Source organism: Puntigrus tetrazona, chromosome 16 (assembly GCF_018831695.1).
Source record: "Puntigrus tetrazona isolate hp1 chromosome 16, ASM1883169v1, whole genome shotgun sequence".
Classification (NCBI taxonomy): Eukaryota; Metazoa; Chordata; class Actinopteri; order Cypriniformes; family Cyprinidae; genus Puntigrus; species Puntigrus tetrazona.
In genome coordinates, this window is record NC_056714.1 from 14,651,373 (window position 1) to 14,678,001 (window position 26,629).

General features: G+C 36.9%; 1 protein-coding gene across 1 annotated transcript; it reads right to left on the reverse strand.

Moving 5' to 3' along the window:
- Positions 1–200: 200 nt before the first annotated feature.
- atp8b2 (ATPase phospholipid transporting 8B2) lies at positions 201–26,386 on the reverse strand. Its single transcript, XM_043260197.1, is given in 30 exon segments — positions 201–1,922; positions 3,428–3,907; positions 4,355–4,485; positions 5,087–5,225; positions 5,330–5,575; positions 5,668–5,710; positions 5,712–5,749; positions 5,832–6,055; positions 7,698–7,881; positions 8,955–9,183; positions 9,282–9,387; positions 9,474–9,585; positions 10,377–10,511; positions 10,513–10,542; positions 10,994–11,109; positions 11,829–12,017; positions 12,234–12,402; positions 12,501–12,535; positions 13,304–13,512; positions 15,009–15,205; positions 15,318–15,406; positions 15,484–15,642; positions 16,460–16,539; positions 16,632–16,702; positions 17,328–17,400; positions 17,657–17,718; positions 17,881–17,979; positions 18,214–18,327; positions 18,441–18,499; positions 25,302–26,386. Coding segments are annotated over 30 exon segments (4,017 nt in total). The 5' UTR covers positions 25,408–26,386; the 3' UTR covers positions 201–1,829.
- Positions 26,387–26,629: the final 243 nt, after the last annotated feature.

Below are 26,629 nucleotides of genomic sequence, written 5' to 3' on the forward strand. Positions count from 1 at the left end.
TCGCAAATTTGTGTGAAGGGTATCACGCAGCGCTTCGGTCAGCATTCACTGCATGGAAAAGAGCGAGGGGAAGAATTCTTCATAATGTCTCCTTGTTTCTTACGAACCATGACATGATGCTGAGCAAATATAATTTTGGGGTGAACTATTCCTTTCATAAATGATTCATGATTCCAAAGCATTCAGACACACAGCCGTGATCAGTTTGAACTTTTTTCATTTAATCATGTCTAATTGTTTATTATTTTATTTTTTACCAGGCCCACTCACAACAGTAGGGTCATACTGTTCACAGATCGTGTGGATTTGGCTAACAGACACTGAAACTATGACCTTTAACCTCCTACTGCAATATATGTAAATGTTTCGTGTGTGGATGGAAATAGATACACGTTAAAAAAATAACACACAACGTTAGCTTTTAAGGCATATAATTGTTACCTATTTAATGGTATGAGAGCTAGGCCTAACTTACACAGGAAACAGGACAAGTATGGTGCACAGTAACTTCTCACACATCTTTATCAACTTTCTTGGTCTGTCTCAACCATTCGAAACAACACACATCACTATGTTTACATTCTTATTAGCCCATTTACCTAAATCCAAACACCGGTGAAGGCCACATTTAGACCATGACGGTCAAGGTGGAATCCATTTTGAAAACTCTGATGTTAATTATTTGAATCCAACTTCAAAAAAAATACACATTAATTAATGTCCACTGGATCAATGCAAATTGTTAAACCCTCGAGGGTCCAGTAGAGCAGAGCTTGAGGTTGAACTGGACTCTTCAGAGCTGGAGCACCAATATGGTGCAAAGAAATGGATGAGAAAGGACGGGTTCATCCAGCAGAATCACGTTCTCACTGAGAACTATAGTGTTTTATCACATACATCTTAGTGCTATTTTCAGCAGTGGGGAAAACAGAAAATCTCTAGCCTTCTCTAACAGGACATACTGTAAGAAAGTTCACTTGCTTGAATTGAAGTAGCATTACTAACCTCTGAGCAACAAACAGGCAAAAAGCTGAAGTGTTTGACTCAGCAAAACAATATGCTGACAAAATGGGCAAAACAGTACGAGACCACAAGGAAGTCATTAAGAAATCCAAAAAAACTGAAGAAAAGATGAACCGCTCTATATATAGAGAGACAGACAATCCTTGACCTGACTGAGATGTTAAACGAACAAGATAAGATCCAGAACTACCCAATTTGAATACAAAAACATTAAACCTGATACAGCTGAGGCTGATACTTCAGATCATTTAGTTATCTGTAACATCTGTACAACTGTTACTTGAAACTGTTACATCTGCGGTGTATTCATATATTGTGATATGCACTGATATATTTATAGTAAAATATGAGACAGAAATACTTTAATGTATAAATTTAGGATTTTTTTTGTCTCCAAATTAAATATGAACTCATCTAATTTAACGTAAAATGTAATTTTGCATATTACATCAGCTATTCGTATAGTCAGGTGTGTTGCGATATCAGCCTTGGCAATGTTTGTTAGTGGTTTGTAGTCTGATAACTTGGCTAGAATGGAAAACTCAGTCATAAGCAGCTCAAATAACAACAGATTTATCCTTCTCACTTGACAGGAAATCTGAGAATGAGCATAATACGGGAAATGTACGGTCTGTATGCGCAGTCTGAATCTGCATCCATTTCCATGTGTTTTAATTCAAGCATATGTTTGCTGCTAAACTGTCTGGGGCGCTGTCTTCACCGCACATGTCCTCAGACAGAAACATGGGCACGCGTCAGAAGGTGTGAGCGTTCACATGAAGGATTCCAGTAGGTCCGTCGATCCATCACTCGCCACTGGACGTTTCTTCTGCAATGGGAGGTGGGCCGGGACTGCTGGAACCACTGATACGAGCTCCCTTCCACACAAACGGTGCTTCCTAGAACAAAGAAGGATAGGTCTTACAAATATCTGCACTGTAGTAAATGACAAAAATGGAAACTCTGTCATCATTTACTCACCCTCGTGTTCTTACAAACTCAAAATGACTTTCATTTTTGGTTACCATTGATTTTAAATGTAAAGCTGAATAAATAAAGAAGGAAGGCATAGAAGTTTAGAATGACTTGAGGGTGAGAAACGGATGACACTATTAATTACTATTACTATTAATTACTATTACAATTAACAGAAGCTAATTACTATAATTCTACATAAAAAGAGCTTTCAATACCATTCTTTTCTGAAATATTAATCAAAAAAGTTATTTAAAAGTTCGTTTTTTGGAAGAACATAGAGATTATGAATTATGCCACTCTGCACAGCATTGTATGGCGTTAAATAGCGTTGTGTACTATTTCAGAAATCAATCTGCAAATTCAGCTTGCCCTTAATTCCCCCTTTCAGCCGCGGCTATACTTTTTCTTTTCAACTGAGTGTCAACAACAGCAGCTGTCCCAACCAATAGCTATGCTTAACATTTTTAGATTTTAGCTCTGCTTGAGATCCAAAGAACAGGCACTGAAAAACATGTAAATCAGTAAAGAGGGAAAAAGAAGTGGGAAATACAAAACAGCTAAGCTTTTAGATTTTAAATATTTACATAACCACTGAAATGCAACCACTGCATTAACAAAGTTAATGATTTTTTTATATAGTGTATTGATAATTACTATTAAAATGTAAATGTTCATATATATATATACAGTATATATATATACAGTATATATATATATATATATATATATATATATATATATATATATATATATATATATATATATATATATATATAGTATATATATATATATATATATATATATATATATATATATATATATATATATATATATATTTTTTTTTTTAAGTTTTCAATTTTTTATTTATTCTAACATGTAGTATATTCCTGTGATGGCAAAGCAGAATTTTCACTAGCCATTTTTCAGATTACTTAATGCCTTTTATAACTGTGTTACATTTATTTTAGTATTCTTTGACAAATGAAAATCCAAAATAATATTTAGTTAAAATAATGATGTCTTTGATGTCACTTTTGATCAATATACAATGCATTGCTTTTGTATTATTTTTAAGTATTATTTCTTAAAAAAAAAAAAAAAAAAAAAGATTGTAGGGACTGACTATACTGATTGTGACCTTTTGAACAGTAATGTATAAATTACAAAAAAGAATACTAGGGTTTTCCTATTATTGGGGAACTGAGCTGAGACCACCACTATGTACTAAAGTGAGAAATGAAAGTGTTTATAATAGTTCTGCTTCCTGCCCTTAGGGGATTTTTTTTATTTTGTCAATCTGCAAAATGAGTTTTTGTGCTCGTCCCGAATCGGCGCTCTGTCCAGTGTTGTATAACAACCTACATTTGTGCATGTGGTGTGTCTACATGGAATTTGAGCTTGAACTTGTTTTCAGACGTATATTTACCTGTGCAGTTCCTGTACTATTTTCTCCGATCTCTCTTTCCGGACACTTAATAACACTGAGAGCGATATCATCGGGGCTGTGAGAGGGGACAGGTTCGTTACACGGTTGCTCTGCCTCGCCTGCTGCTGAGGAAGATGTGGAAAGGGGAGGAGCCTGAGAGGTGTCTTCTCCAGTGGGCGGGGTGTTTTGCGCAGCAGCGTTGTTTGCATGTTTTTTCCTGCGAAGGGTATCGATCCAACTGCTGCTGTGGCGAGAAGCGAACGTGGCGAGAGCCAGGGAGCTCAGGCGCATATTTTTCCCCGATGTGATCAGCTCGCCGAAGCCTTCTTGATGGGCAAACGCATAACCAGAGCGTCGAGACCCACCTCGTCCCAAGCGGCCAAGAGTACTGCCACTTGCTACACCCGCACCGCCCACTCCACGACCAGCACGTCCGCCAGGCTTTCGCTTTTTCTGCAGCACAAGTTGAGTGTAGCGCACCTGCAGAAAGACAGTGCGAAAACAATAAGGGGCGGGGATGAGTGTGAGGGCATAACCAGAGACTAAAAATTGTGTCAAACCCACTGATGCGAAAAAAATATGATCTGCGGTATGAATCAACTATCCAACAATCAGAAACACGATTTCAATGAGCAATGCTTGAGATAATTTACATTTAAATTAATTTATTTTCTTATATATAAATTACTAACAAACAAAAACATGCAACACACTTATTCAAATTCATTATTAATGTATTTAATGATCACAAAAAATGAGAATTTGTTTTTGTTTGTTTCTTTTGGTCTTTTTTTAAAGTTTTTAAAGTCTGGTCTTAACTGTGTTACACTGAATGTTTGTTTGGTAAAACTTTTATATTAAGAAATTCAAAGATTCAAAGATGCGTTTGGTTTGGGACAGACAAACTAGGGACAGACTCATACTTACAGTATCTGAGAGCTGAGGTTTAAGGTCCAGTTTAAGAAAGCGGAAAGCAAGGACTGGAGCAATGCAGATGACGGTGGCCAGAGCAATAGTTAACCACACCACTGGCTGCCCAAGTGTGTTATGAGCACTTCCTGTAGTTAATTAAACATGGCATGCACACAAAACAAAAAATAAGCCAAACATATTCATACAGAGTGTAATGTAACACACATTAGGATCAAGATTTAAAAACAAACAAGATTAATTTAAAATCTAAACTTATTTGAAAATCTATTCATTATATTTTCATTAATTTAGGTTAAATAATTGTTAAAGATGTATATATTCATTTTTTTTATTATCTATTTATTTATTGTGTAGCCTACATGACTGTCAAAGGAATTTTATGCCTACAATACCATTTAAACTTTTGAGGTCAGTAAGACTTTTCATGTTCTTGTGTTCGGCAAAACTGAATTTATTTGATCAAAAATGCAGATAAAAAAACTGTAATATTTGAAATTTGAAATTATTACAGTTCAGAATTTGTTTGTTTTTGAATATATTTTAAGCATTTATTCTGACAATGCAGAATGTTCAGCAGCCATTACTCCTGTCCTGAGTGCCAGAAGTCGTCTTAATAAGCTTTTTGAAGATGTTAGAGCTGATTAACTGTGCTCATGACATATACTGTAAAGATGTTATCAAATGTGGCTTTCTGTTTAAGATGGCAGCCACACAGCTCTGACTCACCAAGGAAATGGAACTGCTTGGGGAAGATATTAAACAAAATGCTGGAGTGCATAGCGAAGAGGATGGTGAAGTAGGTACCCAAAGAGCCCCATATAAAGAAGTGATTTATAGCCGTCCAATAACCGGTGTCCAGAGCAATCTAGAAACAAACAGCAAAAAGCATGGGCATGTAAAACCTTAAACTAAAAATAAATACAACCACAAACCATACAAGCACTACTTAAGCGCTAATGTCGGACTCACCTGGACGCTTACAACGATGACAAGAGCTGTCGCTGTAGTTACTGCAAAAGTTTGATAGTCTGCCAGCGGGACTCCATTGCTCTGCGTGGCGTGTGAGAGAACGCCGTAGGGAATGAAGAAGAGAACCACAGACGTGTAGATTCCCTGCGCGATGCAGATGAAGAACTCCCGCTTGTTAAACAGCAGGTTCAGCTGACCCGGCTCATACAGCTTCGGATACTCCAGACTCCTCTGTTCAGGAACGTCCTGAGACAGAAGGAGATTGAGGTGGAAGTGAGCTTCTCATAAAAGCCGAACAAAAACGATACAGTATTAGGGGCGTGTTTCATTTTTCTTACCTGATCGAAGATGCCCATGGCCAACACCGGCAGGGATGTGTACGATATTGTAAAGAGTGATGAAGTACTGGTCATAGACAGTCTAAATAAAAGAATAAACACACCCAAGGTTATGACGTCACCTCGTGCACGAGACACTTTTTGAGCCTCAGAGTAAATCTTACCTGCGCTGAGAATCCACAGAAGAACCCGAACCAGAAGTGCACCATAGTGAAGGCGAAGTTCTTGTAGAAGAAGTAACAGAGAAAGCGGCACATGCGCAGATAGGACCAGCGTCCGTGCACCAGCAAAAGACGCTGCAGGAAGCGAAACTGGGAAAAAGAGTAATCTGATGCCAGCACAGCCTGGATCCCCTCCTGACCGCTGATGCCCACTCCGATGTGAGCCGCTGCAGAGAGAGAGAGAGAGAGAAAAACGAAATATTTCAGATAATGCAGTTCAGTGTAATATTTGAACTTTCATATTTTAATCGGCAGATCGGCCTACAAAGTGGCATCATAGTCCCCCCGCTCTATAGTGCTATGAAAATAAAAAAAATGATTCAAGAATACTCCAGCACAATAACAGTGAGTAGACTTGTAAAAAATATTTGCGTATTGATTAACAATTTTAATAATTTTTAATAGTTTAATATATTTGTAATACATAGCTTCCACTGCACATGCCATTGCAATACAATAATTACAATCAATAACACTCTGAAAGATTCTGACCAGTGTGTTGAATAAGTAAAATAGGCTAAATGCATATCCTTAAATTTGTCACCCCTAAAAAAGATTTTTTTTTCATGCTTCCACCCACTCGAGATCGCCTGACAGTCCCTGGAGCCTGGTTTGAAAAGCCCCTGCTTTCAGTTATCATCTGCCTTTGTGCTTGTTAGGTTCAGTTGCAGGTTAAGGTAGATTAGCTAATATGTAAATACCCCACAGACTAAAACCATCGATTTGGGGCAGTCCGTGTGATTTAAATCAGTAAAAAAAATTCTTCATACTAGTACCAGCGTCAATCAGTATTTTGATGACTGTTCCCTGCAAGATTGACACTTGACTCCTGCACACCAGCAAACTAACCTGAACACACTTACAGCATCAAACAAACAGAAGATGGAACATTGTTTATGACATGGGCAAGACAGTGTGTGTGTATGTGTGTGTAAATATATTGAGTTGGGACAGCACAGGATGGTGTAAAGAGATTTGGACATAAACCACATCCCCCACATCTTGTTCTTATCCATGTTCACAGGAGCCTGTTGAAATATGGTTGTGACACCGTGAGAGCCCACTGGCACAGTTCGGAGATGTTTTTGCTCAGTTAGGGGAAATGAGGCAACCACATGTAACAACAACAGACTGAACGAACCCACCAAATATCAATAATTTGGTTTCTCTGGGGCATCTTTGCATAAGCTAAAAAAGGAACTAGAATTGTTTTTCTTGAGCTGTTTGCTTCAAAAAGCCTCTTGTGATTACTAAAGTTTCCACAGGATTATGGCTGAATATTGTACACACACAATATTTTAGCTGTAATATGCATCATTTATAAGATGTATAAGATGCATTTTAGGTCATTTAAAAATTATACTAATAATAACTACAACCATATACAAAAAGTTCAAAAGTTTGGGGTCTGAATTTTTTTTTTGTGGAAAATAAATAAATAATAATAATTCAGCAAGAATGCATTATAAAATGTATTAAACAAAATATTTTAACTTTAACATTGTCACAAAAATGTTTTATTTTTTAAATAAATGCTGTTCTTTTGAACTTTCAAAAGATAAAATAATAACATTTCATTTTCTTTGAGCAGAAAAAAACTGCATATTAACATGATTCCTGAAGAATCATGTGGTTCAGAAAATTCAGATTTGTTATCAAAATAGAAATATATTCTAATGGTATATTACTGATAGCTGTAACCAATCCTAGTGGTTTGACTCAGAGAACCCTAATGTTTGCACAAATAAAAGTCAAAAAGAAAGTTTTATTCTCATGGCAAAGTGTTAAAGATAGCTCTTTTTCTCTTACTTTTGATCATGCTGACGTCATTGGCTCCGTCTCCGATGGCGAGTGTGACAGCTTTCTTATGCTGTTTAACCAGTTCCACCACTAGAGCTTTCTGAAGAGGAGTCACCCTACAGCAGATCACTGCTCGACAGGCACACGCCGTCTCCAAAAACTCACGCTCCATATCCGCTTCCAAGGCATGAGCCTGAAGACAGGGAAATATTCCTTAGTATCCCTGCTGAAAAATCATGCTTAAAAGATTAGGTTACTTTCAAATAAAAAAAAAATCCTTATAATTTCATTATAAGGTAATATAATGAAATGATATTATCTCACCCCCATGTCAGTCAAGATGTTTATGTATTTCTTTCTTTAGTCGAAAAAAACGTTTTTTGCCCCTCTGAAGCTGCACTGAAACTGTAATTTTGACCTTCAATTGTTTGGAGTCCGCTGAAGTTTATTTGAATTCTGAAATGTTTTCATCAGTTTTTTTCGACTGAAGAAAGAAATGATCAGGACATTTTTCTTTTAAAGTGAACTAATCCTTTAAACCAGCCTAAACTGGTTGGTGAGCTGGATTCAGAGGGGTTTTGGGCACTCCAGCTTGGTCAGAGCAGCTTAAATCAGTTTTTCATCCAAACTGAAATTCTCTTTTACTAATAATCTGGTTTTTAAAAATGCTCTCATTCTAATTTTTTCTGAGCAAAATCACCAAAAACCTAAAACTACTTTTTTTTCTGTAATTGAAATAGAGCTGAAATAATCTGAACAATCAAAGAAAAAAAAATCAGCCACCGGACTATTTGGCGCCTCATCTTAGTCAAGTTATGTTACAATGATTTTTATAATATAAATAATCAAATTAGCTCTCTTTCCTGTCCCTTATTATGCTATTTTGAGCTATCCGGTTTCTTCATTGTTGTTGATAGTTTTTGTCTTCCTTGTAATATCTGTGTTATAATAAAAAAAAACTAATTACAAAATTGGATAACTATTAATAACAAGCAGCAACAATAATAATTTAACCTATAATAAAAAAAATTTAAATGTTTTTCTTGGAAAAGAACTGAAATTAATGATCGGGTATGATCTTCAGCATCTCTTTCGATTAACCAATAAATCAATTAATAATAATAAATATTAATTCAAAATAATAAGAAATATTACTATAGCATATAAACAAAAAAAAAAACCTAATTAAACTCAACTCCAACCATTCAATTAAACCGAAGAGCATGAATAACATTTCAATTCATTTCTGAATGTACTTTTACCCACCAAGCTGTGTCCGCTGATGATGAGGGCGAACTCTCCACTGATCGACTCCAGTAAAGAAGGGGGCGGAGCCTGAGGAGGGGGACATTTGCCCTCATCAGGCATCCAGTTAGCAGCACCGCCACCTCCACATCCATTTCCAAAGGCACAAGCACCACCCCATCCCTGAGCTTCAGCTTCCTTCCCTCCATCTCTGGTGCGTGTGGACTCCAGCATTCGCTCTCTCGCTTTCCTGAAACACGTGAGAGGATGTGAAAATGAAAAAGACTTACTTCTCTTATATTTCACGGATTGTTGGACGGACAGATCGGGAAAACGTCGGCATTGTACCTCAGTTCTTCACGTACGCTTTGGACAGTGTGTCCATTAACGATGAAGATCTCAGTCATGTCATCTGTTAGCATTTTACACGAATAACCAATATTCACTGCAGTCTCTGTCACAAAAGGAGAAAAAGACATATTTAGATTAAACTGTCAGGTAAAAGTTAACGGTTGTGGCCAGTTCTTATGCAGTTCTTACCCTGTTTGTCTCCAGTGAGCACCCAGATCTTGATGTTAGCCAGTGAGAGAATAGCAATAGTCTCAGGAACCCCTTCTTGCAGTTTATCTTCTATAGCCGTGGCCCCCAACAACTAAGGCAAAGATTAAATATATCCTTTGCAAAAACTGATAAACACCACTTAAAAAAAACCAAAAGCTAATTAGCTGATTGCCATGCATTATTCTCCATATATAATGTGATTCTAACCCTATACACAAAAAAGCCTGTATTTTTTTGTCCAAAAAGCGAGAATTATATTCTTTCAAGACATCACAAGGTCACCTTTTACTGTTGTTTTGGAAAAGAAGCCGATAAGTCTATTTTAGTAAATCCGAGCGCCTGCATTCAGGTCATTTTTCACTTTGAAAAAAACACACAAGCTGAGAGCAGTTTCACTAAAGCTGACTTGAAGATGGATAATTTCGACAGGCTTGATGAGATCTTCTTTAGGGCATAAAAGAAAATTAAAGCTGAAACATTTACTGGACTTTGTAAAAGCAGAGGCTTACAATGATGAGGGAAAAGCTCTGTGTATTGCAAAGATTAAACTTTTTTTAACTCCCATCTGCTTTGCCAAATATCTGTTTTCGATATAAAACAAACTTTTATAACATGTATATATATATATATATATATATATATATATATATATATATACACACACACACACACTCACACTCACACGCATTATCACTAACCACCCTATGTGCAATAAAAAAACACACATATATATATATATATATATATATATATATATATATATATATATATATATATAACTCAGTTTTTGCAAATTAACTTTTTGTTTACTTGGATAAGCTAGATTAGTTAAACACTGAAGGACTAAGTAAAGAGCAAAGTGAATTGGACACACAAACACACCATCATGTCCTGTTCGATCTCCTCATAGGCTGCAGCCAGTCGGTCGTCTCTGCAGTCGGTGGCTTTATCAGCGCCTCGGAAGCGCTCTGCCCACTCCTCCCACTGCTCCTCAGACAGATCCCGATAGGCCACCGCATAGCGTCCGTAACCCGTCACCTGCATACTCCTACAGAAAACACACACACGTCAACACCAGCTCACCATGATATCCCTTTGTAAACATCATGCTCAAGGCAGCATTCGTTTATTTATCTATTTATTCAGAAAAAAAATAAACAGTAAAATTATAACACTGGGAAATATTATTACAATGTATAATAATTATTAGTGTTATCAATATTTCATTTCAAAATTTACTAATATAAAACTATAATTTATTTATAATTAAAATTATTATAATAAAATTACTATACAGGCACTGCCTGCCTAAATAGGTAGGTTAGGTATTTGTAAAAAAAAAAAAAATACATAGACCTTAATTCTAAATTACTAAAATTCATTACTAAGACATCCACTAGAGGGCTCTGTTGTAGTACACAGTAACAGGCTGTGGGGTGATTTAGAAGTTCATACAAACAGTGCTAAGCTAACAGTAAACTAAATCAACAAGCACTCACGTTGAGATGGTCTGAAGTGATATTCATTAGATCATGGTTGCAAGAGTGAAGCCTCTCGAAAAGCACTGTATCTGCGCCCTTACAGTACAGACGAATACGACCCTCTGGATTCCTCACTGAGACACACACACACACACACACACACACACACACATTAAATTACAGATTGTGCCTCTGCAGTGATGAGAGAAGCTCTTTCTTTAGTATAGCTCCCACTATCTCAGAGGTCTAACATTATCGGATTTCAGATAATGTATCTTGAATTAACCGTATTTCTCACCCATTTGGGTATATGTATATGATTTGTTTTAAAAAATGTTAATGTTTTGGATATTGTTATAGAGGAAAAATCCCTTAAAAAACGTATTAAGGGAAAAATCTGCTGTGCACTCAATAAATCTCTCACTTCTCCACGTAAACACAAATCCAGAGGACATAGATGGCGATATGCAAACAAAAATGAAATGTCTGCTGCAATGTAAGCACCACTTAGCCGAACATAAGAGCCATAATTCAGCATTATGAGAGTGTATACGACACACACAACACTTTCTGTATTGAATTTAGCGTTAATGTTCCACTTATTTATGATGCTTGGCAGGGCACTATTTATGCTGCATCCAGTTTACTCAGTCCTCAGGGAATTTTACAGTGCTAAACCATCTGGCATTACGGCCAAAATAATGTTTAAAAAACAGTTTGCCACAGTTAAGCACACAAAAAAAGTGTGTGTATGCACCAAGCCACAGTTTGGAATCAAAAAGCTCATTTTTGTGACATATGTGTACCGCGCTTTTCACAAAGTTGTAGGACTGTGAGAGCGCGCTTGGGTTACCTATGACAGACATTCTTTTGCGGATGTTATTGAAGTCCAGGATGGCGAGGAGCGTGTATGTGACAGCCTTTCCGAGCTCTTGTGTGGTGACTGTGCCAGGTGTGCGAGAGCGAAACACAAAGCCAAAGTTGCGTGCAGCTGTTACTAACGCCCCCTCATCTGGAGACTGGGCCTTATACAGCAGCGCTCCTTCAGGAAGCGAAACACAGAGACGGTAAGACACGAGGACAACGTGAAAAAGGACAGATAATGAGATAAAATAATTGCATTACAATCCAGAATTACTATATCATTTCCTTCTAACAATATTAAAGTCAACAGCTTCCTTAAGAAAACCTTATTTAAACTCTTTCATTGGATGAAATAGCTCTCTGAGTGAGGCAGATAATCGATCCAGATCCTTACCCTCGCTCTTCTCCTCGCTCATGACCGTGTGGCAGAGAGACAAGACCCGGAAGAATTCATGCACTGCTGGTTCTCCCACCATCACCGCCTCTAGCAGAGACTGGTCGTAGAAGCAGAAGTCCCGGTCCGCTAAAGGGTTCCACGCAATGAAGTCCAGGGGCTGGACCCTCTGAGAACAACAGATAATCTGAGCTCTTTCTGAGCAGCAGGACTTCAAAAAGGACAACTTGTTTAATTTCAGAAAAAGTGAAACTTGGAGACACTGACCTTCTGCTGAGCTCCCAGAATATTCATCACCTCACCTGTGAAACGAGACACAGAATGACATCTGAAACACAAACCTATTTTATATATATATATATATATATATATATATATATTAAGTGTACGTGTCTACACTTTGTCATAAATCTGCAACTCTGCAACTCTCTATTAAAATAGACTGCATTGTGTGATGGATAAGTGTCATGATTATCTTCTTTGAAGATTAAAGATTAAGATCTTAATTAAACAGTAATTGTGTTAATAACGATAAACATTAATATTTATCTATATTTTTAAGATATTCACTGTTATTATTATCAGTCTTTTTAATGTATGTTTATAACTACATATTGTATACAAAAGTATACAATAATCACAAAAAATATATTTTAAGATAGACACCACACTGTTAAATCTACAACCCTAATAAACAATAATGGTATTTTATTTATTTGATAATATCATCATCATTCATTATTATTATTGTGCTATTTTGTCAGTATTATGTCTGTATTAGAATTAATACTATTATTATTGACTATTGACTATTTTAATCTGAATTTTTATCTGATGTGTTTTATCCTAAGTGTTTTATCTGTTAATTTGCTCATTTTATATAAATATATTTATATAATATGCATATTACTGATTGTTTATTACACAGCTGTTTACCAAAGTAATGTACAGTCAGCTGGTCATTATTACCATATAACCCACCTCAACACGATGCAAGATAGATATATATGATAATGGCCAGCTGATTGCACATCATGCCGCGGATATAAGTACCACATGTCGTTCCTCACCATACGCGTGACCATTGATGGAGCACTTGTTGAAGGTCATGATGTTCTGGGTGAGGGTTCCCGTCTTGTCGCTGAAGATGTACTCCACCTGCCCCAGCTCTTCATTCAGTGTGGTGGTCCGGGCCTCTGCTGCTGTGTTACTACGGCTGCAGAACATCCGCCGGTCCCAGTTAATGAAATAACTGTGACCCAGACGAATCACCTCCACGCTAAGAGATTCAGACGGATGGAAAGAGAAACAGACGGAGGGTTATCACAAAGCAAATGCGACCTGCTTTTCAGTACAAACAATTACATTTACTACAGATCTCTGACAACATGGCAAACTCACAACAAAGCACAGACAAACACACACAGTTTTCCTGTGGACACAGGTTATTTAGTATGCAGCTGAGACAGACAACGGCACAACAGTCTCTGTTTAAAGGCAGGACTTTATTTATAGAGACTTCAGAAATCTTTCATTATACTGAAAAAACTGATTTTGGGTATGTGCATGCTGTGCCATGGTGCTGTTCAGTGCAGTTCTTCCTGTACGAGTCTGTACCAGTCAGAGGTGGGTTACATTCACTGGACCACACGGCAGAGTTAGAGTTCACTCAGAGAGCTGCTTCAGAAAGGTTTGGTCAGGAGTTTAAGTGGTGTTATATGGACTGTGTTATATGGGAGGCTGTTGTTACGTCAGAGAGAGAAAAAAGGGGAGTCTATGGGGTCTATCTCTTACCTGTTAGAGAAAGTCTGAGGAAACATGAAAACAACAAAATAAATAAAAATAAAATAAGCAGCACAATGCATTAAGGGTGCATTAAGCATAAAATGAGCTTAAACTAGTACTTCCAAAAAAAAGCATCTAAATAAGAGATATTGTATTGTTCATGAATATGGTACACTTTGATGTCTTAAAATTTTTTTAAAGGAAAATAAGGAATAGATAGGAATAGATAAGCAACTATTATCTGAAATAAAAATACCCAAACATGAAAAGTAGCTAGTCCTCAATGTTTGCAACCCTCTTCTGATTCTGATTTAGAGGTCTTGACCTTCTAGCAGCAAATAAAAAAAGCAACTAAAATCATACAGGTGTTGTTTGCATACAGGTGTTTTATTTTAGCGTTATTCATTCTAAATGAGCTTTTAATTCATTTATTTTATATATTATGCTATACGTTTTATTTTATTTGCTTATTTTATATATTATCTGTAATTTAGTTTAATTTTGTGCAATTTTATTTACTTTTCATTTTGCTTTTTTTATTATTCTTATTTAATTTACTGCATTTATTTCCGTTTTAGTTTTATTTTTGTCCAGCCATTAATTTTAACATTTCAACTTTGTCTTTTTTCAGTTTTTGTATCTAATATTTATATTTCAGCTAAGTGTTTTTGATAGTTTCATTTATTGATAATGATAATATATAACAATAACATAATTAAATAAACAGTAAAATTGATCTTCAAATAAATTTAGTAAAAATTATAGCTGTACGTCCTTATAATGTAATGCTTACCTAAATTTATCTCTAAAAAGGAAAATAATTGAATAATTAAATAATTAAATCAGTCTTAAATTTGATCATTTGAATAGTTGACAAACCTCACATAAATTAAAATAACTAATAAAAAATTCATATTCTTTTTATATGAATTTTTATATCTTTTCTCCTCCATTACAACATTTCTCCCTCCACATCTTGTACTCTCTCACCTGACGTAGAGGGAGATGGGCACGACTGTGTTGAGGATGATAACATAGGACCAGAAAGACAGGAAGGCAGAGAACAGGAAGTTGTCTACTGGAGGGTCCCAAGGAAGAAAGCTCTGGAACAGAGCACCCACTTCTTTTTCCCAAACTGCATTTCCTATGGCCAAGATCACTCCCATACACACCAGGAATCCAAAAATCTGAGGGGGGGAGTTTCCAATCATTAATTTGCACAGTGTATACTGTTTATATATTTTGGTACCGAAATCTTTAGAAATTCGGCACAGGTTTTTAAGTGATTGTGTTTCTCACCCACAGCACCAGTGTATTCATCAGTCTGTCTATACTGGTCCGCTTGAACTTAGTCCGTCCGCTGTTCTGCATCAGTTTGGTGTCAGGACCTGAGGTGCACCATGGCAGGTTAAAATCAAAACTAAATCACACACACACACACACATTCACATAAGCACACACCAACCTGCAAAAATAACAAGGCCATAGCAGCTCTCTGTGTTGCGCAGTACGCAGCCGCGAAGCAGCATGTTCTGGTTGCTGAGGGGGTACTTGCAGTCTTTCCAGTACAGAGTCCCGCAGAAACGGTCGAGCTTGTTGTTGGGTGGCTCACACACCACTTCTCCTGCACATACACACGTCACATGTGAAATATCAAAAAGGTATTATTTTATGTAATATGTGTTATGACCAACTGTTCAGCATCCAGGGTCTCGGAACAACCTGCGAGCTTTGGAATTGTTTGTTGTTCTTTAAAAACAGGAAGCGTGGGTGGTCTGTGCTGACACAGGTTTGATGGTGTGTGTGTGTGTGTGTGTGTGTCAGTATAGTGTGTTGGGTGTTAAAGAAATGTTGCTGAGAATCTATCCACCACATAATTTACTTTCCGCACACTTTGACTCACTGTATCTATCATTTGTTCTTTTTCTCAATAGTGGGGTGAAAGTGAAGTTTTGGCATCTATTCACTAGCCAGTATTCAAATACATCCTGACGTTATTTGAGCTGGTATAGCACTTCATCATGCATACTTAAATTAAGACATTATTTTTAGAAATGTCAATTATCTTGATTTACTAATAAAATTTTTCAGTTACGCATTTTATTGTATTAATTTAAATTCAATTAAATTAAATGAGTTTGTTCTGCTACCTACTTTACATAATTACTTTATTGAATATTTTACTGCTAAAATATGTAAATAAACAGGCTATCACTGAGTGCAATTCACACAGGAATGCCCCCATCGAAAATATGCAATTCCTTTTATTGCATTTTTATTTTTGTTCCATAAACTTCTGCAAATCTGAAAAATCCTGCGCGCTCATTTATCAGCTCACAGGATTGCTCAGCTGTTTCTTTTTCTTACTAGTTCACTTTCTCATTTCCACTCTGGCTAACTTTCACATCTATTTACAGCAAGTTTAATACCAAATCGCATACCATCAAACTGGGCCAGGTTATTAGGATCCCCCAGCTCTGAGGTAACAGACAGAGACTGGCGCACCTTCATGTTCGTCTCACTGTGGCAGAAAAACAAAGACTTTGTATTGAGCTGCACTGGGAGCATGACATCATGTTACACAGCGGATTCAAGAAATAAACCTAGTCATACCCATCCAGTTCTGCCGTTTCAATGTAACAGAGGCCATGTGGTTCACTGCTGGACAACAGGAGCAGGTCAGCCTGTAACACATGTACAGAAGAGTTATCATTAGGTAAAACTATACTGTACTAATAGAAAAAAAAAACTATAAAATATTTTAATAATAAAATAAAATATAAATATTAGGTGAAAAATATCAGTTCATTTAATTTAATCTGACACACTAAGATTACTAATTGTAAATAAAATAAAATGTAAAAAAATTAACGAACATATTTAACTTTATTTTTTAAAATAAAACTATAAAAAATTAAAGCATGTGACAAAATACTTAAATTAAATTTGAAAATCTATTCAAAATATAACTAAAATATATAATAGTATCTATATTACAATATTACAATAACACTGATATACAGTGGGGCCATGCATTTAGCATATTAACAAAATACCTAAACTGATGTTCATCCTCGAGAGACAGAGTTACATAACCAGAGGCATAATCAGCGAATTAGACCTTGGCTACTGCATCGATATCACAGCACAATATTCAAGAGCAAATGCACCAGACATTGATGTGTACATGACCCTGAATTACTGCAAGCAATGTCTGAGATTGCTGAGCTAGGAACGTGCCTTTTTATTTTATTAAACCATGTTTAATGAATTCATTAATATCATGAAGGACTATAGAGGAAAACTCACTGCCACAAACTGATTGTTCTCCAGTTTAATGATGTCACCCACTCTGACATTCATCCATTTCTCCTTTTGAAGACTGAGAAAGTGAAAAAAAGTATACTTATTAATGCTTTACACACACACACATACATACATATATATATATATATATATATATATATATATATATATATATATATATATACATACATTAGTATTAAATGTTCATGACATTGATTTATGTCATGAACATTCACCATCTTCTAAGCAACAATGTGGACATTTTTTGTAACATCTGTACTTTCTTGTAAATGCGATGTAAAAGGAAGTGTGCATATTAATATGAGACTCACATGCCACCGATGAGGACCTGAGACTGACGGTTATTCACCTGGTTGTCACTCTTGTGACGAAACTGTGAGAGAAACAGAGATGTGTGTGAAAAGTGTCTGTCTGGTTGTGCTTTCGTGCGCTAGTTGTGGGGTGTTAGGTGATCAGCATGAGTGTTACCAGTTTTCTGTGTGGATCGGGGCTTGGCAGTTACAGTAAGTAAAGAGCGTGTGTACGTGAGACTCACATAGTCATCGGTGGCATCTTTAACTGCAGTGATGCTCAGCACCAGCACTAAAGGCACAATGGTGGTGAACCAGGATAAAGAGGAGATCTGTGGAATCAACTGAGACAAAAACACACACACAATTACTTTTTTAAAGCCATTTTATATTACTCAATAATGCACCTTCTGGTATTGTGAATATGTTCAAGCAATCTGAAGACGATTAATGTGTTTTTTTGATCTTGCATGACGGTCAGCCTACAGTTGGGGACTCCCAAAACCAAAACATGAACCTTTCATTTCCCATAATAGGGTCAAATGTAATTAAGAATTTAAACCGAGTATAGCCTATACCTGCAGTATGAGGAGAAACAGGAAGTAGGTATTGGCCACTTCCTGAAACTGCTCAAACAGGTTGACTGGTAGGAAGGTAATGATGTTGTACTTTGAGGTCATGATGCAGTTGCTCTGTGGACAGTTAAAGAGATGATGGTGAGAGTTAAAGTAGATGCAGAAGAAAACACTTATGTATAGTAATGTAAAGTTGTATTTATGATGTACAGGTTGTATGCGCGACTTACAGCATACTGGAACTTCTCATTGTACTCTCTATCGTTGGCTCGGACTCTCCTTTCCTCCTCTGTGAAGAAAAACACTGAGATGTAAACATTGCGGGAAATATATAAAACATAAAAATAATGCTGATGCAATATACCATTACAAATGAGTCTTCGCTGTTTTTCCCTTTTAATAATGACTGGAAATGCTTTCTCAGTGATTCGCTTTTAACTGATGGTTAACCCAAGAACAACAATTTAGTTGTATATTTGGAAAACATTCCTAGCACATTTGTTAGTTGGGTCAGAGCAACTTGATTAGTCTCTAATCTGAAGCTCCTGAAATGCTTAAACGTACTGAAATAGAAAACGTATTTTGTATGTTCAGTTGAAAGACTTGCTCACTAAACTACATTAGGCACAGTGTTCTGTTGTGCTTCTTTCTTTAGTCTTTGCAGTGCATGATAACCCCAGAGAAGAAAGAAACAGGAAGCCATGCGATATGTGCTTTATGTTTGCTGAAGAAATCATTTCAATCAGGCCGAGCGCACACTCATGTGTATCATGCAGTTAAAGCGGCATACAGTGACTTTCAGTTCCCTTTGAGACGAACTACACAATCTGAGGGCCACGTCCATATTAAACACCAACGTTAATCAAGCGAGATCTGTGGTTGCTAAGTCAAGCGCAACGCAACAAAGAAGAAGGAAGTCATGGCTAATAAGTGTGACGGATTAATTTCTGCATTATGAGGCTGAAAACGGGACTGTGAGTGAATAGCTGCAGTTAGCATATAGTTTTCACTTCTGTGAACAAGACTCACAGTTTCAAAAGCTTTATTTTGTGTCCACACTGACACAAAAACACGCTAAAGCAGTAAATAAACACACCAGCTTGTATCTGAGAAAACCTCTTTCTTTTGGTTCTCTCGTTTTCTGACAGATATAGCAGAAAAAGGCTGTCAGGTTCACTTCGCTATGCATCTCTCACATCCTGTGCTCACAGCTGCAAAGCTTTTTTTTATGCTGGGTAATGGCCACTCCATGTGACAGCCTGTGTGTGTGAGTGTGTGTGTGTGTGTGTGTGTGTGTGTGTGTGTGTATCACATCATATTATCCATGGGTGACTCGCCGCATCTTTTTTGGAGAAGACACGTTCCCGAGCTCTCGCCCGCTGAGAAGAACTCAGACCAGCATGAATTTCCAAACACTGCAGATTTTGTCAGAAGCATTGTGCAAAACGTCCCAATCAGATCTCTCCTCTGAAGGCAAAAGCAAACCGAAACCATCTCTCGTCTCTTCCCCACTCTCAACGTAACCTCTCGTAATGGTTGTTTGCAAGAGACTTATCATAAAGATAAAGAAAAGTTGAAGCATTTGGTTCTGTGCTGCTGTAATATCGATGAGAGTCTTTACGAAAATAAAGAGGCTGACCTCAATACTCCCTGCTCAGGAGTGAGAGAAAGAGGTCTGATGAATGGCCGAGAGCTGCATCTGCACCATTTACATGTGCATCAAAAGGTCAAACCCATAAACCCATGCACGCGAATAGATAAAGGCAGTCTGTTTCCTCCTGCATGTGTTCTTCACACCCGCTCTGGTCCTCTGCTCAGTCACCGAGACTCTCTCTGCCTGTGGTTTCCTGTGTTAAGACAGCTTGGCTCTCGCATTCTTCACCGCTATAATGGTCAATTCATATACACTGCCCACATAGTCAGCACACAGCAACACACTGAAACAACCACTTTAGCTGCCACAAAAAAAAGCTATACACCATCAGCAAAAATTGCCCAATTATCTTGTCACTGGGGCAGTACCCTTAAAGCACATCTTTGTACTCTTAACTGTATGAATATAAGTAGGTCAGGGTACTAATATCTCACCCTGATTTCAAACCTGTTTGTCTTTCTTTCTTCTGCTGAACACAAATGACTGTATTTTGAAAAATGTCCAGTGCTGTGGAATGAATAATCACGTTTAATAGCATGTAAAATGAAAGTTTTTGTTTACATGATATATGTGTGTGTGTGTGTGTGTGCTGTGTATATTTATTATGTATGTATAAATACAAACACATGCATGTATATATTTAAGATAAAATGTTACGTTTATATATTTATATATAAACAAATACATATAAATATTTCCAAAATATATGCTGTACACGTGTGTCTTTATATATAATAAATATTCGTTTGCACCGCGATTACACTAGAATGAAAGTTAATGGGGTCTAATGTTGCTTGGAACTCAACATTACTCAAAAAAAAAGAAAATCAAAATACGCAGGTTTGGAATGATAAAAGGGTAGGGGTGCTTTAATGCACCATATATATTAGGTAAAATGCCATCCTCACAAAGTATAATAACTATGAAGTTTTATAAACATTCTCAAAAAGTCATAACTAAAATAATAGCAAAAGAGGTAAAGAAATCAATTTCCAGCTGCAGAATGATAAAATCAATCAGATGCAATCCAGTTGCACCCAACTTTATAAAGCCCACAGTCATTCAAAGCTGTGGACTTAAGATAAATAAAATAAATAAAAATATTATTGAGCATTGGTGTGGAGCTAATACAGTAATCTATACAGCTATCTTTTGATTTAGCACTCATGTTTTAAATAGGCCTTAATGCATTTATTTGTAACCGTTACAATGCGTCTCCATTGGTAGCCTGGAAACTACCAATACTTTAAATTTGAACGTATTATTTATGTCATTCTTGTGAATTTTGCTTACCAGTAAAGAACATTGTGTTCCAATGATAATAAACTAAATCTGCATTTCTCTAAATTTTCGGTTCATTTTTTTCTCAATGAAACAGTATACGTTTGGAATATTTCCTGATTTGTCAGAGGGTATCATACAAACATGAATATTCATGAAGACGATTAACTCATTGCTTCCTTTACTGTATTTTGAAAAGCTGAAACCTTTATCTGTCTTCTCAGCTATCTTTACGCTATCTCCTTCCTGTCCCATTGCTCATCATCCTATATGCATTCATCTTCTCCTCTCGTCCTCAAGGTCACGTCTTTCTTTACCTTTGCTCGTGGCTATCTGTTGTACTCTCTGTTATCAGTCCTGATGGAAAACCACACTGCTGCTGCCAGAGTCTGGGAGAGCATCACCTGCCTATTGGCTGCCGATGACATAATGGCTTTGGCCGCTGGAGGGTCTGGTTCCATCCGGAGAGCACCTCAGCAAACTGGGCCATTAAGCACTTTTAACACAGCGCCCTTACTAATACAGCCAAGGACGATTGAGAGCCGCAGTGAAACGCTGCTTGTGTGACGTTTCTCAAAAAAACAGCCGTTGACAGAGAAGGAGCAGTTATTGTTGTGATTCAGCACTACTGCCAAGGACATCCGCTTTGCTAGCTCACAAATCTGTGCAAATTCAAACAGACCAGCAAGTTATGGATGTGCAGTGTTGCAGAACATATGTCTTGTGTAAGCTAGTGATGAACTTAACCGAAAGTCATGCGAAGCTTTGTTGTTTGACTGACATGATGCTAATTTTCTTTTTTACCTAGATCCATTATTAATATATTCAAAAATACATTAAATGCACAATGAATATATCTCTTCCATTAGAAACAGTTTTTAAGTACTGAATTACATCCAAGTATTCTGGCATAGGCCTGTCTTGTGTGCTCACTAAGGCTTATTTTTATGAAAAACACAGTAAATTCTCTAATGTTGTGAAGTATTTTTCTAATTTAAAAGAACTGTTATTAATTATTTCTGAATATAATATTTAAGTTTAATTTTATTTTGGTGATGGCAAATACCTCTTCATGCTGAAAAAAAGAATTAGCCAATATTACAATAAGTTATATAATTATAATTCAGAAAGTCTCATGAAATGTGTCAAGGTAAATAAGTCCATTAAAAATAAGATAATTTAAGACTACAAAATCAGATAATTCTGAAAATATTTTTTGAGGATGTTAGTTCAAGGTTGTAAAATGTTACCTGTTACACCCCCTTATAATGGTGTAATAATAAATATATTTATGATATTTGTAAAACAACAATAAAAAATATATTAGTAATAAATTATTAATATAAGTATTATTAGTATAAGTATATATGTATGGTTATTCCACATTATTTTATTATTGATAATTATATAAATGGCTTTTCAAACCATATGAATCTAACAGTAATACAGAGAGAATAAAGCATGCATACGTTATAAAACATCTTTTTAAAGTTTTTTCTTTAGCATGGACACTTGTTTTTTTCAATGACCTTGAAGTCGGAAGAAGATGACATTGGAGAGAGAAATAAAAGTTCAAATAATAGATTCTTCTGAAGTTAATACCATCTATGCCTTTTGATATAACAAACACAATCAAAGTGTCAAAGCAGCACTAAAGCACCATTGAAGTTTCTGTTGTCCCCACTATCCGAAAGCATTTGTCTCATTTAATGTCTAAAAGAGACAAGCCACTGGCTCAAATTAGCCTCTAAGTGGGTGAGCTAATTGCTACTGTACTCACACAGCAGAGCAACAGAAAGAACACGAGCTAAATACACTACTCCATCCTTGACAGAGGCCAAATACTCACAAATGTATTCATACAAATGCTTGAGTTATTCTCTTAATTTAATGCTTTAAATATTTACTTCTCTCATATTCTCCTAAAAGCACAAGGCTGTTTTTGTTCTGTATATGGTTAGAGAATGTGTACTATGCAGTAAAACCAAAACAAGTGCCGAGCATCATTAATCATTTGTTCATTTGATAAAAAAGCAGATGACCTCCACGTGGCCCTTCGCTTCATCTCAGTCTCTATGCATCCTTTGCTTTGCTCTCCTCCTCTTGCAGTCTGCTCCCATTTCCCCATCCCTTCTTCTCTTTGCCAAGTGCCTTCATATGCCCATCTGGCTGACTCATCTATCCATATCGGAAAACACTCTTCATCTCTCACCATCCTACAGTATTTATTTCTTTCCTTAACTGGAGTCTCTGAGTTGAGGAGTTAGGGGTTCACATGAGGACAGACCCAACACCCACTGACTGCAACTCAGAACAAATCACTCTAACATTCATTTAGTGTGACATAAATATGTTTCATGACGGCTATTTGTGTGTGTGTGTGTGTGTGTGTGAGTGAGAAAGAGAGAGAGACAGAGAGAGAGAGCCCACTAAAAGCACTATTTCTACTTTTCATTATAATAAATACTCAACACAACATCCAATACAACTCTAATATAAAAATGTATTTGATAGCATAAATGATCTACAGAGATAATGACTTATCTTCCACACTTATCACCAATAGACTTTTGAATTCGAACAAAATCTAGTTGGAAGTTATGATAATGCTGGCGATATTAAATGCACCACATGGATACGATAGTCGAGTCAGGAAGGAAATGACTGCTAGTGTGTCAGAACAGACTGCTTCTCGAGACATTCACTCAACACTTAACAAAAGAAATCAACCCCCGAAAAGGCCAGGAGTTACTAGATTTACTTGGACAATAACTTTTTTTTTATTAAGGTGAAAAGGCCACTATAACAATGACTTTCTTTCTGAGGCTTGCCCACTGGATATTTATAGGCCCTAAAGGTCAACTTAAGGTCAGTGCCTATACTTAAAGTCTAATCACATTAAAAATGTTTAAAAGTTCAAAGCAGACAGCATAGGTGATTTTGTGGGACTCTTCTTGATTTGAAATGAAACCTGGACGTCTTTACACTTGGCAGTCAGCCACCTCTGTAGCCTGAGTCATTCCGGACAGTTTTAGATGGCGCTATCTGTACAGTGACTGATAATGAGAGCATCTATGCTGGGTACGACACTGTAATATGTGACGCATCTCAACTTAACTTGTCATAAGGAAAGTGAGACATAACCCTGAAAGACGAAAAGGTTGCCTTTTGTACAGGTAAAAAATCTCAGAAAATGTGGCACAAATGACTCAGCAATGGCTAGCTATATATCGAGGCCACGGAGTATAAAAATTCCACAGACCTCAAAAAAAGCACATAAAGTTCATCACGAATCAAACAGCAATCCTTGATCGATTTCGATCTGGCTTTACAGAATCTGAGAGGTCCAGCTCCCTTCCTTTACAAACCAGAACAGCATCCGATTACTTCATTCCACCAACAAAAGGTTCTAACACTTACTCCCCGAAAAATACACAGCGTTTAGCAAAAACAAAACACGACACTGAAAATGTTTCGGTCTGTGTTCATTACATAAATGACATTTGAAACGGTGCAAAATCTGGCCGCATGTTGATAAACAATTCACTGATTACTCATTTGCCTACTATGAAACAAACTGCTACGCACCAAGCACTGGAAAAAACGCAGACGGGAAAGAGATTGAAAGGCTGGTGGTTAAATATATTGTGAAATATGCTGTGTGGCATGTTATAAAAGCCATTAACTTTCAACGTAAAAATTAGATTTATGCAATAATGTCAATAACAAGACCTTCTAAAGCTTTATTATACAGTTTTATGTTAAAAAAATACACTGAGATGTAATGAACTGACAGTGATTTTGTAGATGTTGACGGGGGAAAGCATGATGGATGTGATCACAAGGTCACGGGGCACACACGGGACTCACACGCAGCGGACACTGGACATTGATGTGATTTTGTGAAACAGTCATGAGGGTGAAATAATGAACGGATAAGCACACTTATGAAAGAAGACAAAGTTGTTTATTTACATGACAGGAAAGTGATAGGAAAAAAACATTAAATGAAGTTTGAAATGATCATTTTAATACCTAAATGATCTCTATTCTAACATAAATATGTTACATAGGCCTATGTTAGAATAAAAGTAATCAAGTAAAACTATACTTCATCTGTGGTAAACAAACGAATTATAGCGCAAAGTAAAGGTACCTGCTCCTTTTCTTATTTTTCTCGCGTTGCTTAATCCCTCTTTCTTCCTTTTTAGAGGGAGAATGATTGGAAACCACTTCTCTGGGATGTCTTTCGGGATAGTCATGTTGTCCCAACGTCGTTTCACTGACACAGCTCTGCGCTCATCACAGCCGCGGAGCGACGGAGGAAGGCGCGCGCGGCAGCAGCGGACCGGCGCCGAATGACGGAGCGGTGCGCGGAAGACATCAGATTACAGACGCGGCGGTAAATTACACTTCACTCCCTTCTCAGTTTTGATTTGCCGCAGAGTCGTTGAGGTCATTCGGTGTGATTCGATCTAGTTCTCGAATGTTTTTTTTTACACTACACAACACCACCGTCTCTGCGCATCCATCTCAACTAAGCTCGCTGCGTTCCGGAAAGTGATGCAAAATTATTTTCTTTTATATATATTAAAGTATAACGCACAAGGCTTCAAACTTATAAATAAGCAAACGTTAACCGACATTGAACTAAAATATCGATTTATGGCCGGGCTGACGGCTACTTGTATCAGCACTGTCACCGGACTCTGTCATAGCAGCGCCACTAGAACTACGGCGTTGTTTTTATATGACATAATCAGAAAGCTGTCCTATTGGTCAAGGATGTGGCCAATAGAAACTGGCTGAGGAGGTTGCCAGGGTAACTTAGACTGCAGAGATGTAAAACATGTATGAGTTAGAACCCAAGAAGCCAGCAACTACAGCCTCATCTGGCAACGAAATAACCATACAGTAATAAGATTCAGAGGCAAAATGGCAGATAAACAGATTATTTTATATTTTAGGGCAAGTAGGGGGTGAGAAAGGGTGGCACTGCGGAAGACATCTGGATGAGTCAGGTGTTTCTGCACGTGCTACGTCTGATGTGTGTGTGGAGAGAGAGGGAGTCTCGTGCCAAGGAAGGAATCCTCCCGACTGTTAAACACAATGCTCCAGCGTGCTCACGTGTAGCCTACATCTTTAACTTTTCATGTTGCACTGCACCACGGTGAAAACACACAAGAGCCAAGCTTTGAACAGCATCACACCCAAGGCTACCCACACACACACACACATACACACACATATATATATATATATATATATATATATATATATACACTTTTTTTGTTCATATCTAACTGCACAGCATAACACAATACAGGTAGATTAAATCAGACAGACAAGTTCAGGGAGGTCAAGAAAGCTGCATTTCATAGGCAGGCTAGACATGGTATTGAATTTAAAGCAAGTGAAAATGAGACTGTGAGGGATAGACTAACAGTCTTTATAATAGCATGAATAGCGTAAATATCCAAGATC